The sequence below is a fragment of the Trachurus japonicus genome, chromosome 15, assembly GCF_045865225.1.
Source record: "Trachurus japonicus isolate A0001 chromosome 15, Traja_1.0".
In the NCBI taxonomy this organism is placed as follows: Eukaryota; Metazoa; Chordata; class Actinopteri; order Carangiformes; family Carangidae; genus Trachurus; species Trachurus japonicus.
The window spans coordinates 22036422-22049032 of record NC_140921.1 but is presented as its reverse complement, the minus strand read 5'-3'; the positions used below and the strand labels follow the sequence as shown (position 1 = coordinate 22049032).

Here is a 12611-nt window from a genome sequence, read left to right as displayed (position 1 = left end):
AGTTTATTTAACATATAAAAAAAAAAATGTTTAAAAAAAAAACAGCTAAAATCAGAATTTTAAACAAAAATTACTGGACTGTGTTCCACAAATTTGTTCACAAAGTTTGGTGACACTGAGCCAAACAGTAAAACCAAAACAAGAAGCTGAAAGAAGCTAAAACTAAGAAGACTCATATGGTCAAATTGTACACTAATAACATGGATACATTTTTGTTATTCAATTCATCTGTAATGACTCTCCAGAAAAGGTAACTTTTTGAACTATTTGTTTTATATCATGTTTCCACCCCACTCAAGACTTTGTGCCATCCTATAAGACTAGTTACATACTCTGCTGGAGGACCACAGGCTGTAAGTTTATTATCATTACCATATTGTGATGTGCAGAACTCAGTGGGCCATGGCAGGGCTGATCATTTGATCTCCCTCAGCCGTATAAGAGCAGATAAACACTGCAGCTACCCACATCATGAACAGACAGCAGAGAGGCACAGGTGTAGCTGTCCTCGGAGCACATGTTTCTGATGAGAAGAGGCTGCTGGCCTGTAGAGAGAGCCTCTTTGTTGTCCATCTCTGCAGCCGTGCTGTTCTGACTACAAAGGTCCCCTTGAGCCTCTGCGGGCCTGGTCAGGGGTCTCCTGCTTCTCAGCCAGGTGAGATAAAAGAAGGGTCTGACTATCAGTCTCCCTTTTGGCTGTCTGTCACCAGCCCTTATCTGTATCTGACATCCTGCCTCATCTCTCATGAGGCCTTGAGAAAAGACCCCCAGGATGTTCAGTGTGGAATGTAATATTCACTAGCACTCCCATCAGCGTAACACTGAGTCATTAGATGTAAGAGTATCCTGAAATCACACTAACAGCTTTATCCTCACTGTGTGTGCTGAAGTCATCCATACATCTCCTCTACTCGGTTAGTATAGTTTGGAGCATGCTTTCTGCCATTGCCATGGAAACTAAATATTCTTGATCCCGTTATGTAATATCATAAGCCATACACTCACTGCTAAAAGAAGTTTTCCAACTCCCTTTAGGGTGATGGATGCATATGATCATGACCACAAGCACATTACTGATGACCACGCTCCACTGTGCTTCATATTAGTACCATTATGTCATTGTTATACACATTTATGGGTGTAGAAACTAATACAGAACAACAAAGACAGTTAGGCTATAGCGTAAAAATCATCATCATCATTTCAGTTTTTTGACAATTTTAGACTATGACTAAAGACTAAAATAGACAAAATCCTTAAAGTAGGTGCAGAATGTTTCAGATCACATTCATATGAACTGACATCAGTAGACATAAACAGAAAAAAAAATCTGATGTGACATAGCCTATGGAGAAAGAAAAAGTTTTCTTCTTCTAGACTCTCAAGTGAGGTCAGTGTGTTGGAGGTGGATGATCTCACGGTGAACACACATACAAGGAGAGGCAAGAATGACACACAGAATCCATATGGAGTCATGTCTCCTCCACGTCAGTACCAGACCCTCCATCTGGAAGCTTCTCTTAAACCTCTGCAACTGACACGGGGCATGTCATGTCATCAACACTCCTCCCTGACGAAGGGGGAAAAAAGCCTTCAAATGGAAAGTGTCAGAGACCAGAAGCTACACGCCATCTGTTCTCTTCACTCCCTGAATTTTGGCGTCACACATCATGATCCAATCAGGGAGGATAAGGAAAGGGGCTTGATTGGGTTTGTTTTCACATCCTTGAGGTGAAATTTGCAGAAATATCAAGTGTTAACCATGAGCAGATGGTAGGGTTAAAAAAAAAAAAAAGACCAGTGGCTACCAACCTCATTAGAACAAAGACAGGTTTCCCATTTTAGCCAGTTTAATAGCATTGCATGTATTAAGCAAGTGACCTTTCCCCTTCTCAGACCCCTGTGCTATAACTATAATGTAATGTTATATTATAATGTTATTCAAAATTGTATCATCTCTCAAAAATTGTATTTAAATTGTGTATTGCATTTGATTATTTGTACAATTAAAAACAAACAGGTAACATCCCATTGAAAATGTAGCCCCCATATGAAACAAATGTGATCACACCTGTGATTTCGGTCGTAAAATAAAACTGGGAGCTCTGCAGCTTCCTCAACTTCGGCCCGGTTGTGTCCAATGCAGAAAAACTCCACATGGCGAGGAGCCGTCTGAAAACAGAAACCATACTGGAGCATTAGGGGAAGAACAGCTGCAGCATTGAGGAGGAATAGGAAGAGCCGTAAAGTTAATAACAGAAGCTGTCCTTAGAAATGTGACTCAACCTTTTATTGGAAAATAGGCGGTTTGCGCTTCTGGCAAAGGACGTTTACATCTGTGAAGTCGTCCTCAACATACACAATACAAGAAGCCTGTTGAATGTTGGCAGCTCATTCTTTGGTCAAATGAAACCAAAATAAATGTGTTGGGATCAGATGGGGTCCAGCGTGTAGCCAGGGACGACCACAGTGAGTGCACCATGGTGCCATGGCAATATGACGTTTGATAATTCAGTTTTAATTCCTGATTATCAAAACTGTATTGGAGATTGCATTGCCACTTTGTACATTCAATTGTCAATTGCCAAAAACATTTTAAAATTACATGACAAAATAAACACTGAATTGCCATTTTGCCAATTGGATTGCCAATAAAGGTGCACATATACTTCCATACCGTATTGGTGGAAGTTTGTGGGTTTGTGTGACTCTGAATGTAAAGATGATTCCCAGTCTGAAGAAGCTTAGCAGGAGAGATAATCTCCAAACACACTGCAAAAAAAAAGAAATCACACAAGAATATATAGAAGAGACACAAGAAACAAATATAACCTGGCAAAGTATGTACCCTACCCTGACTTTTATCCAACAGAGTATCTGACAGTTTTTAAAGCGAACAAAATGGCTCAAACAAATAGCAGCTGATAGAAATCATCTGTGAAAAATGGTAGAATATCTTTCTCTCTCCTTTTTGGCCATAGAAGAAAGATGGACATGATTTGTAATTACTTATCAATTCTGTGATGTTTTCAGTTGGTGTTTTGTGTCGTTTTTTCCAGAAAAAAATGATTATTCCACTTTCCTCTGAATAGGAACAATCATTTCAAATACCTAGACAGTTTTTCAGTTGGTAAATATTATACTATTTGATTAAAGCAGATAACAGCGGCACGGCCGTTTCGGCTAATGCTGTGTTCAAGGCAGGCTTTTGAAACCGTAAGTTACAGCTTCAAGTCACAACTACGACTTGGTAGCGTTCCAGGTAACCCGTAGCTCGTGTTTTTACCGTCCTGTTGTCTGTGAAAGTTCCCTATAACGGCCACTCGTAACTTCCGACCCGTGAACTCGTACCAGATCGAACTGGTATGACTTCACAGGAAGGAAAAACACAAAGTACGAGTTTCCTTGAACGCACCATGAGTTAGCAGCCCCCGCCCTTGTCAGGCATCAATTGGTCCTTGTGCTACGTCACCACATTCACGCGCATCCCTTGGCTGCACACACAGCCCTTCATGCCGTTCTCTCCCCTCATTGGATAACACTTGTATCCCACAAGGAAAATTTTCTCCTCGGGTTACAGCAGAGCAGAGTGACGGAGAGACTCGTGTTTAGGCTGAAATACTTCATGTAAGTGATTGCTGACGGAAAATAGGACTATTTAGGACTTATATTAACAAAAACATTCCACTGATATCTGCTTTAATTAATAACAATGAAAAGGCTACTTTTAGATTTAGAGGATCCACAGAAACACGTCGAAAGCTCACAAACTTTGATTTGTTTATTCAGTTTATGAAAAGCATAAAAGCAGCAAAGTGAAAAGAGAGCGGTGCTTTGTAACTTTGTATGAGTAATTATCTGACACTTGATGCTATCACTTGATTGAAATGTCTCAATTTTCTGAATGTCCCTCCAGGGTTTTTCCAAACCAAATGTTGTGTGCAAACCCATGATGTCAGTTTCAAAATCTCACACGGAAGTTATGAGCCGCAGATCATTTACAAAATTCCGCTGACGGCTTGTTGGCCACCAGTCAACTGGACTTTTTGTTTTATCCTCCATTCATGTGCTTTTTGGTTTCATCATTCATGTCAATCCAAAGTGTGAAACCAGGACCCGAGACAGTTCCTCGAAGCGAACCTTCTTCTGCACATGTTAACACGACCGGGTTGGCTCTCAGCAGCCTGACATATAATATGTTTTGATAAGAAATGACATTGCTTCTCACAGTGCTGCTGACATGGTAACAGCGAGTTGGGTCTGTGTTGTGGTTTGCCTCGCGTGTGTCAGGGAGAAGCATCAAAGCCTCTGGTACACCTCATCCACTCACCTGTCTCAGCACGTCCCATCTCAGGCTCGTCCAGTCAGCCTGAAAATTGCACCTTTGGGATACAGTGGTGTGATGTAGAATCTGTGTAACTCCTGTGGGTTAGCAAGCTACACACACACCCACACACACACACACACACACACACACACACACACACACACACACACACATACTTTGATTTACTCCAGGCTACTCATACCTCATGATGAGTCAGCTCTAAAAGAAAGTTACCTTCACACAATATGTTTTATTGCTGATTCCTTTAGTTTCTTTATGAGTTAGACCAAATGAATTTACTCTGAGTCATAAATCGCTTTCATCTCAGACTGAACGCTCAATGTATCTCCATGTAATAAAGATAAAAGGGGCTGATAGATGACAAAAGAAACTCATCAACAGACTGTTGTTTTTAAAGTATTAAAGATAAATCATTTTCATTTTAACAGACATTTCTGTTGCACACATATAGTATGCTGCTCCCGTCACACTGACTCATACACACTTGGATTTACTTCCACACTCTACATACCTGGAGACTGAAAGCTACATATAGTATCTGAGTCCAACCCTTAAAGGGATAGTTCAACATTTTGTCAAATTGGCCCATTGCCATAGTCCCTATAGTCTTAGGAGTAGGTTCATTACCTTTAATTCGGTGCAACCTGTTTTTAGAATGGCGGAGCAGAGCCGTGAGCTGCTCAGAGCTACACTATGTAGGAAAATTAACCTTCGTACGTAGGAGGCTCAACCTTTACCCAAAACAAACACACAATGTAAGTGGTACAAGTTAACACACTCTCCTTCTGAATATTCCTCGGGGTCCAGGGTCCAGTTACTCTCAGAGCTTTACTCCAGTGACCACACATACTTTGCCTCCCTCCCTGCTGCTGCGCTGGTTCAGTGGCCGGTCAGGAGAACTCAGGTGTATCAGCACACAACGCATGCAGGGAGCTCTGGCAAGCTGCCAGACAACTTGGTTTAGTCTTTTAAGTGCAACAATATTCAGCGAACACATACATCAGATGATGCATAATACTGCTCCACACACAAAAGGCCTACCAAAGAAAAGTCATTCAATTAATTTTAATGTATGGGCAATCATCACTGAGAGAAGTAACAGATAGTCATGGTGTAACAGTGTCATGATGACACTGGTGTGTCAGTGAGCGAGAGGTTTCTGAAGGCCTCTAACATACACTTTATATAAGCTTTACAGAAAAGCGTATCGCTCCTTCATCATGCAGCATTACATAACCAGCTGAAGCGGCACCATCCTGCCCCAGATCAGATTGTTTTTGTTTGTGTGTACGTGCAGGTTGCCAGACTCCCCCTGTTACCATGACAAGTGCCATTAGGCACACCAGTGTTTCTCTATTTAGACTGTAGTTCATACATTCCCCTGGCCTCGATAAAATCTCACATCTATGTGTGTGCGTGTGTGTGGCTGGAGTTTGTCTTTGTATCAGAAACCAGGCTTGATGGGAGCATCTTGACAAAGAAAGGACAGCTGAGTATTGCCGTTTCTATCGCAGCTCCATCGTCTGAATATTTGATCTTTATCTCTCATTATGTGAAGAATGTTCAATATTTGAGAACAGCTTAAAGACTGCAGATAAAGAATTTGGTGTCACCAGGTCAAGGATGGCACGGATGACGAGCTATACCTGAGGGAATCCTCATATCTTGATTTGTAAGTGACCTGCTCATTTCTAGTGTCACGTACAGCTCGTTTCTTGCCGATGTAACAGAGAGCTCCATTCTCTTAAAGTGATAGTTGAGGTTATTTGACATGGGCCTAAGCAAGGTATAGTTAGTTAGTTATTAACTAGCCTATACCTTGCAGCTGGAGCACCAGCACAGAAGCTGAGTGATGAGCTGCTCTGGAATGGGTCTGCAAAAACAAAACAAAAAAAAAACATAATGTAGCCACTAAAAAAGTCAACATCCATTTGTGCGTGCTATATTTTGAATATTTTCACTGCTCTTCCTTCCTAAGCTTTTCTCAGGAACTCAGCCGTTGAACTTCCAAATTCCTGTGCACAAGCACATCTACGCTTGGCTGTTTCTGACAGTTTATTTGCAGATGAATACAGTGTATGTGCTCATGTGTAGTTATTCCAAAGTTCCAAAAATAAAGCTTACACTTCAACTGACACCATATTTGTGGGCATTTTAAAGTGGTTGAGTCGTGATACCACAGCATACCAAATCTCAGGTAAAATACTGACTACAGATAAGTGCCCAAATAATCCGAACTATCACTTCAAGCTTTCCTGCCTTTAATTAAAACCTACAGGAGCAACCCAGTCAACTGAATCCCAAGTAATTTACTAATTGGTCGGATGGCCTAAAGGCTCACATAGCCCTTTGACTTACACTTGGCCATCCAAAAGTCTGTCCCCTGTATCCATGCACATACCCGCAGAGCTTCAACATAGTTATACAGAACCGAGGGAAGGTCACACAAACATATAAGGTGATGCTAAAGTGCTTTAACAAACGGAAAAATAATGCAGATTCAAAGTGTTACCTTCCAGCTGTTAAGAGGCTGTAAGGTGTTTGGTGGAACGACACTTTGATAATTGACCTTTCCGGGGGATCTGTGCCCAGCTGAGAGATAGCGTGTGACTATGTACTGGCACGACCACCCACACAGATAAAAGAGGAATGGTGTCGTGCAGACAAAGACACCAGGCCCTACCGGTCCTTCAGATGCATGTGGACTCACACATGCACTGTTGGGGAAGTCATCTCTTTTTTTCTTTTTTTTCTTTTCCTGCACATCAGAGGGGGATTTCCATCTTCCTCGTGTATGCTTGCTCTTCACATATCCACTGTTTATGTTTCTCTTCCCTCTCTGAGAGTGAGTGCAAGTTTACAAAAAAGGCTGCACGTCTCTAATTTAAACAAGTTTATTCCTCGTTTGCATGCGAGCAGCGAGTGTTGTTTGTTCTGAAAGATAATAGCAGGTTAAGCCTCTCACACCATCCCTTGATTTATAGTTTATCTTTGACGTATTTTGTCAAAGGTAATTGAGATAATTAGGTCAGGCTTCTGTTGGAGGCTCAAACACCTGCTCTGGAACCAGTATCCTTGCAGGTAATGCGAGAAAGGATTGTTGTGATTTCTGATTTGGTTTGGTACAGTAATGCAACAGGCCTGCACACTATTGCGTGTGAACCTCTGGCTTATTGCCAGATGAGAGAGCGAGTTAAAGGACGGGTTGCATAAGAGTTGTGGTATGTTTTGATTTTGAAAGAGTGTGTGTCACGGAATATGTGTTTAAATTGGCAATATCCATGGTCAAGAGTCACGTAGGCCAGTTAATTTGACAAGTGATGACACTGATTGTTTCACGCTCATTTTGATTGTTACTTCTCTAAAAATAATTTTGCTGAGTAATAGAAACAGCTTTCACAGTTCAGTCACCAATGAATGGAAAACCTTTTCATGATGGAAAATGAGGCGTGATGCCTGAACACCAGCGTAATAAAGGAGTCAAATAAGGCCATCTGCTCCATGAGGGCCACATCTGCTCACAAAATGAATATAAATGTTTCTTAAACCGCATTACAATATTCCAGCTGATAAATTTTGAAAATTCAGTCGCATATTTGAGACAGAAAGTCACAAAAAACAACATGTTAGTTTTCTTAACAATATATAATTATATGCAAAATATTATGTTAAGTGTAAATTTAATTTAATAAAGTTTATTTGATAGAGACAATGCAGGTTAACATAGTAACACCTCCACTCATTACAAACAAGTCAATGTGACGGATGGTCTGCAATCTGAATGTCAATGTTAAACCAGAGTATCAAGTCTAAGTCCTATCATTCAATGCTAAGTATAAATGTTAAATTTAAATCAGTATTAATAACAAAGACCTTTTGTGAGTTTTGTTATACATAGTCAACATTGGCATCAATAGCTCTTTATTTACAAGGCTTAGCCTCACTGTATATACATTATTAGCATGCTAACTCCAGGACAACAAAAGAAATGCTAAAAAAAAAGAAAGAAAGAAAGATGCAAAACAAGAGGGTTGCTCTCTATCACCAGACACTGTTACTAAATTAAACTGGTAAGAAATAGCTGTTACGTTGTATGTGATTTGGTGACACCTGAGGTGACAGGTCACACACATTTCAGAGGCAGTGAAACCAACTCATATTATAATTTTTTATCAGTTTCCATCATTCTGTGAGCAACTATATTCTGATTACAGTTAAAGGAGTGGTTGCTTCCCTGAACAAGCCTGTCGCCTGCAGCATGTAGCAGAGCGAGATACAACAATCACCGTAGACTAACCACTTGAAGACACTTTCACATGTACACATTTATTTATTCACAAGGGAAATGATTAATTTAGGTTCTTCACAAGTCAAATCAATGTTTTCTAGGAGATTTTTGCCGCTTTAAGTTATTTTAACCCATTTTAAAGCAGAAAATTAGTGACAAATGAGGAGTTGTGCTGTGCTTGTTAAATTCAACACTATCTGACAACATTTACAATCTGACTTAATTTTGTGGTTATAGCAGCTGGCCTAAGATGCTGCTTTGAGTGTAAAGGGGAGTGAGTATACATCATGTGCTTTGTTCTTTCCCTAAACCTGGTCCCATGGCTGTGTAGTCTGTAGGGGCTTTTTTGATTATTATTTTTTAGATTAACGTGGTGAATAAAGGCATTTAGTTGTAATACTCAGTTTATACAGTCACACATATTGTGCATATGTGATTGTGCCAGACCTGAGGAAAATGAGTTGTATGTGTGGAAGCGAACTACATTCAAAATGCATCACCTAGAAAATTGTAATCAGATTTTTACATTTGATGTCCCATACCTGTATGTAGAAACCAAGGGGGCAGTTGTCGGTCTGAGAAGTGAAGCTCACTTCCGCGTTCAAAAAGCTGCAATCCCCTCAGCTGTCGCTGGGGGCTGGCTCCAGAAGGGAGCAACTCCAATTGAGCCCCATGTTAAAATAGCCGATTTTACAGCTTAAAAAAACATATTTACAGCCTGGTACATTTCATTTTTTTGGTCTCAATCGATAGTTTCTACCCCCGCACACACTCTGAGGGGGGTGAATTTTTTAAAAACTCTATCGTTTTACTATTATTAGGTTTAAAGTTCTGGCCAATCAGGGCGCGGAACCGTTGAGTGACAGGTCCGGAGACCGCTGCTTCGAGGCCAGTGGGCGGGCTCTCGGCCGGCCAACGGCCGCACCGCTCCAAATATGGCAAGTAGAATCCAACATGGCGCGGCTCAAACCCCCGTAGTAGCGGCACAAAACAGACTCCCCCAAACCAATGGGTGACGTCACGGACGCTACGTCCATTCTTTTTTACCACTGTATTTTTATTTTATTTAACCTTTATTTAACCAGGCGAAATCAATGTCAATGATCACTGTAATCTGTATATAGTGTTTAATATAAGTTGTATCAGCACCATGGACAGAGCCCACCAGGTACTGGAGCTGGGTTTCTTCTTTCATATCTATAAACTGTACTGATTTTATGTTACATAACCACTGTAAGCACATATAAAGGCAGCAGTTAACTTGTTTTTAAGTTGCACCTCTGTGACCTTTGTTTTGATTGACAACAACCTGACTCTGCAAACATACACCATTTTGCTGTTCCATTATATCTAATCAAAGTGTAGGTGACCCTGTTAAAAGATATCTTTCACTTTTTGTACCCGACACTGCAGCAAAAAGAAAGAGACACAGAGACTGGCAGATTTCACCCATTTCACAGACACTGTAGCTACCTGACACAGTGTCCACAAGGGGGTGCTGTGATAATCAACTGTGTTTGTGTAATATTCTGCTCCAAAATCTACAATTTTAATGTCTCTAATTTTAAAGTCTATTCACCAAGCATTAATTCAGTCCTGGAAATTATTTTTTGAACGGATTTGGTGTTAATTTCTTTTCTTTACAGACCATTCATTAAATTTTACAGCCCTTCATTTAACATTTCTAGATTTATATTTATCATCTAATTATCTATGTACACACTTTAGATTTAGCATTTATTATTCAATTTATGTACAAAGTATAAACAATTAGCCTAGTACCTATAATGTGTTTTACATGAATGTCTGTTTTATAAATGAGAGGAATGAAGTGAATGTGGGGAAAGTGTGAAAAAAAAACACAGATCAACCTCTTTCCTACATCCCAGCACCCTTAGATCCCATATTCATATGCCCATATGTTGTAATTTATTGTCTGCGTTTTGAATTTTTATATTCTCATAGTTTTCATACATTTTTGGTTATTTATTATAGCCAGCTACACCAAGTGGCCTGAGCTCAAAGAGAGTAGGCTAACTGCTTGAAAAAAAATAAAAATGAAATAAAATAAAATCCCTGCATTGTTATCGACTGGCGCCCCCTAGAGTATTTAATTTTCAAACACTGGCTATTTATGAGAACTACAACTCCCAGCATGCAGTGTACCCGGCAGTGCGCATCCTGTTCAAACCACCGGCAAGACTGATTTGACTAGTGATAGTGATAGTGATAGTGAGCTCCTCCGGCCATGGACGGACAAACTGTGAAGGCGATTCTGTTTGACTTGGACAACACACTGATAGAGACAGGTCGAGCAGGTGGAGCAGCGATACAGAAGGTGATTAATGTGGATAATTCCTCCTCGTGTAGTGTTAAAAGTTGGTGTCCATGTTTATAACTTCCGCCTCTATTTTACAAACAAAAGCCCATTAGCCGCTGTTAGTTTGTACTCTCATACAAAACCAAGCGTTTGGTTGTTTTACAATGGCGCTTTTACTGTTACTGTTGGGTCATTTCAAGTTTGAGGGACTTTAAAGCATATTTAAAGGTCTTCTAATCTGTATCTGTGGATTGGAAGTCGTGTCTGTTTTTATAGCAGACATATTGGTTTGCGGTAACAGGAAATGCACAGGTGTAACTAATTAACAGACTAACCACATGAATTTGCTCCATTCAGTTTAACAGCCTCTAGTCGTAATAAAGCATTGAAGGACCAAAGCAGCTGTCACTACGGAGGCCCTGAGGGCTCAACTTACTGCAACTCCAGAAAACAATTTCAGCAATATTATAACATGACAACACAACAGAAGTGTACATCAGAGTTTTGCAGCACATGCATTGTCAAATTGATGAAATAGTTTTCTGAATTAATGGCATGTTTGTGCGTTAGAACGTCTCTGCTCTGATCCACCATGCACATACCAGGGCCTTGACACTGAAACATTATGGTACAATTCAGCCATTCATCGTTCATCACATTATTTACACCAGTCTGTGTATTGCTGTGCCTGGGACATGTCAACGTTTTCTTGTGCCCACTTGTGTTTGATTTGTTTACAACCGTTATAGTGAAATTAATTTTATGATCTATTGTGTGACTTGCAGACCAGTGAACTTTTGAAGACAACGCTGGGCATCGATGACGACACCATCCGCAGCATTTGTGACAAGTTCAAGCAGAAGCTACTACATGAGAGTTTTGACCCTGCAGCAGGCAGATCCATAGACGATGTGCGAGTGGGTCACTGGGAGGAGAGCATCCAGGAGGCCGTGGGCAGTGGCTCCCCACCATCTCTGGCCGCTCAGTGCTACAACCTGTGGAAAAACAGTCGCCTGGAACTTCTCAGCCTGTCCCCTCCAATCAGCGACCTCCTGAAAGAACTACGCAGCAGATACAAGCTGCTGTTGCTGACCAACGGGGAAACTCAGACCCAGAGGGAGAAAGTGGAGGCGGTCGGGTGCGAGGAGTTCTTCGATGCCGTCGTGATTGGTGGAGAACACGCAGAGCAGAAACCTTTCGTCTCCATCTTCACACTGTGCTTCAACATGCTGGGGGTGGAGGCCCAGGACTGCATTATGGTCGGAGACTCCCTGGACACAGACATTGAGGGGGGGCTGAACGCCAGAGTACGGGCTACAGTTTGGATCAGCAGTGCAGGACGTCCTGTGCCAGATGGCTCCGTGAAACCACACTACACCATTCCCACTGTGTTAGACCTGCCACATGTTCTGGCACAGCTGGAGTAAGGACAACTGTGAGACCTGTGAGCATCTCATGTGAGATTTGTGGACATTTTTAATCGTGTATATGTTTAAATATCTTATTGAGCAGGGGTACGTTTTTATTTTAAATTATTCTGCGCTAGATTTCATATGTTTTTATAATTTCAATCTCCATGGAGTTTGGACAATGAAATTCAACAGTGGACACTCAGCTCTTCACTTAGTGGTGGAAAGTAAATCTTCTTAAGTACT

General features: G+C 40.9%; 1 protein-coding gene across 1 annotated transcript; it reads left to right on the top strand.

The window, feature by feature from the left end:
* The first annotated feature begins 10813 nt into the window (after positions 1–10813).
* nanp (N-acetylneuraminic acid phosphatase) lies at positions 10814–12478 on the top strand. Its single transcript, XM_085799030.1, has 2 exons — positions 10814–10974; positions 11742–12478. Exons 1-2 carry the CDS (start codon positions 10885–10887, stop codon positions 12381–12383), a joined length of 732 nt encoding a protein of 243 aa, XP_085655156.1. The 5' UTR covers positions 10814–10884; the 3' UTR covers positions 12384–12478.
* The last annotated feature ends 133 nt before the right edge of the window (positions 12479–12611 follow it).

What these genes read in the sequence shown, in the direction of transcription:
- nanp (XM_085799030.1), top strand. Translation starts at nt 10,885, where the DNA reads ATGGACGGACAAACTGTGAAGGCGATTCTGTTTGACTTGGACAACACA. An exon ending in GTGGAGCAGCGATACAGAAG is followed by an intron (nt 10,975 to 11,741) that starts GTGATTAATGTG and finishes TGTGACTTGCAG; the next exon opens with ACCAGTGAACTTTTGAAGAC.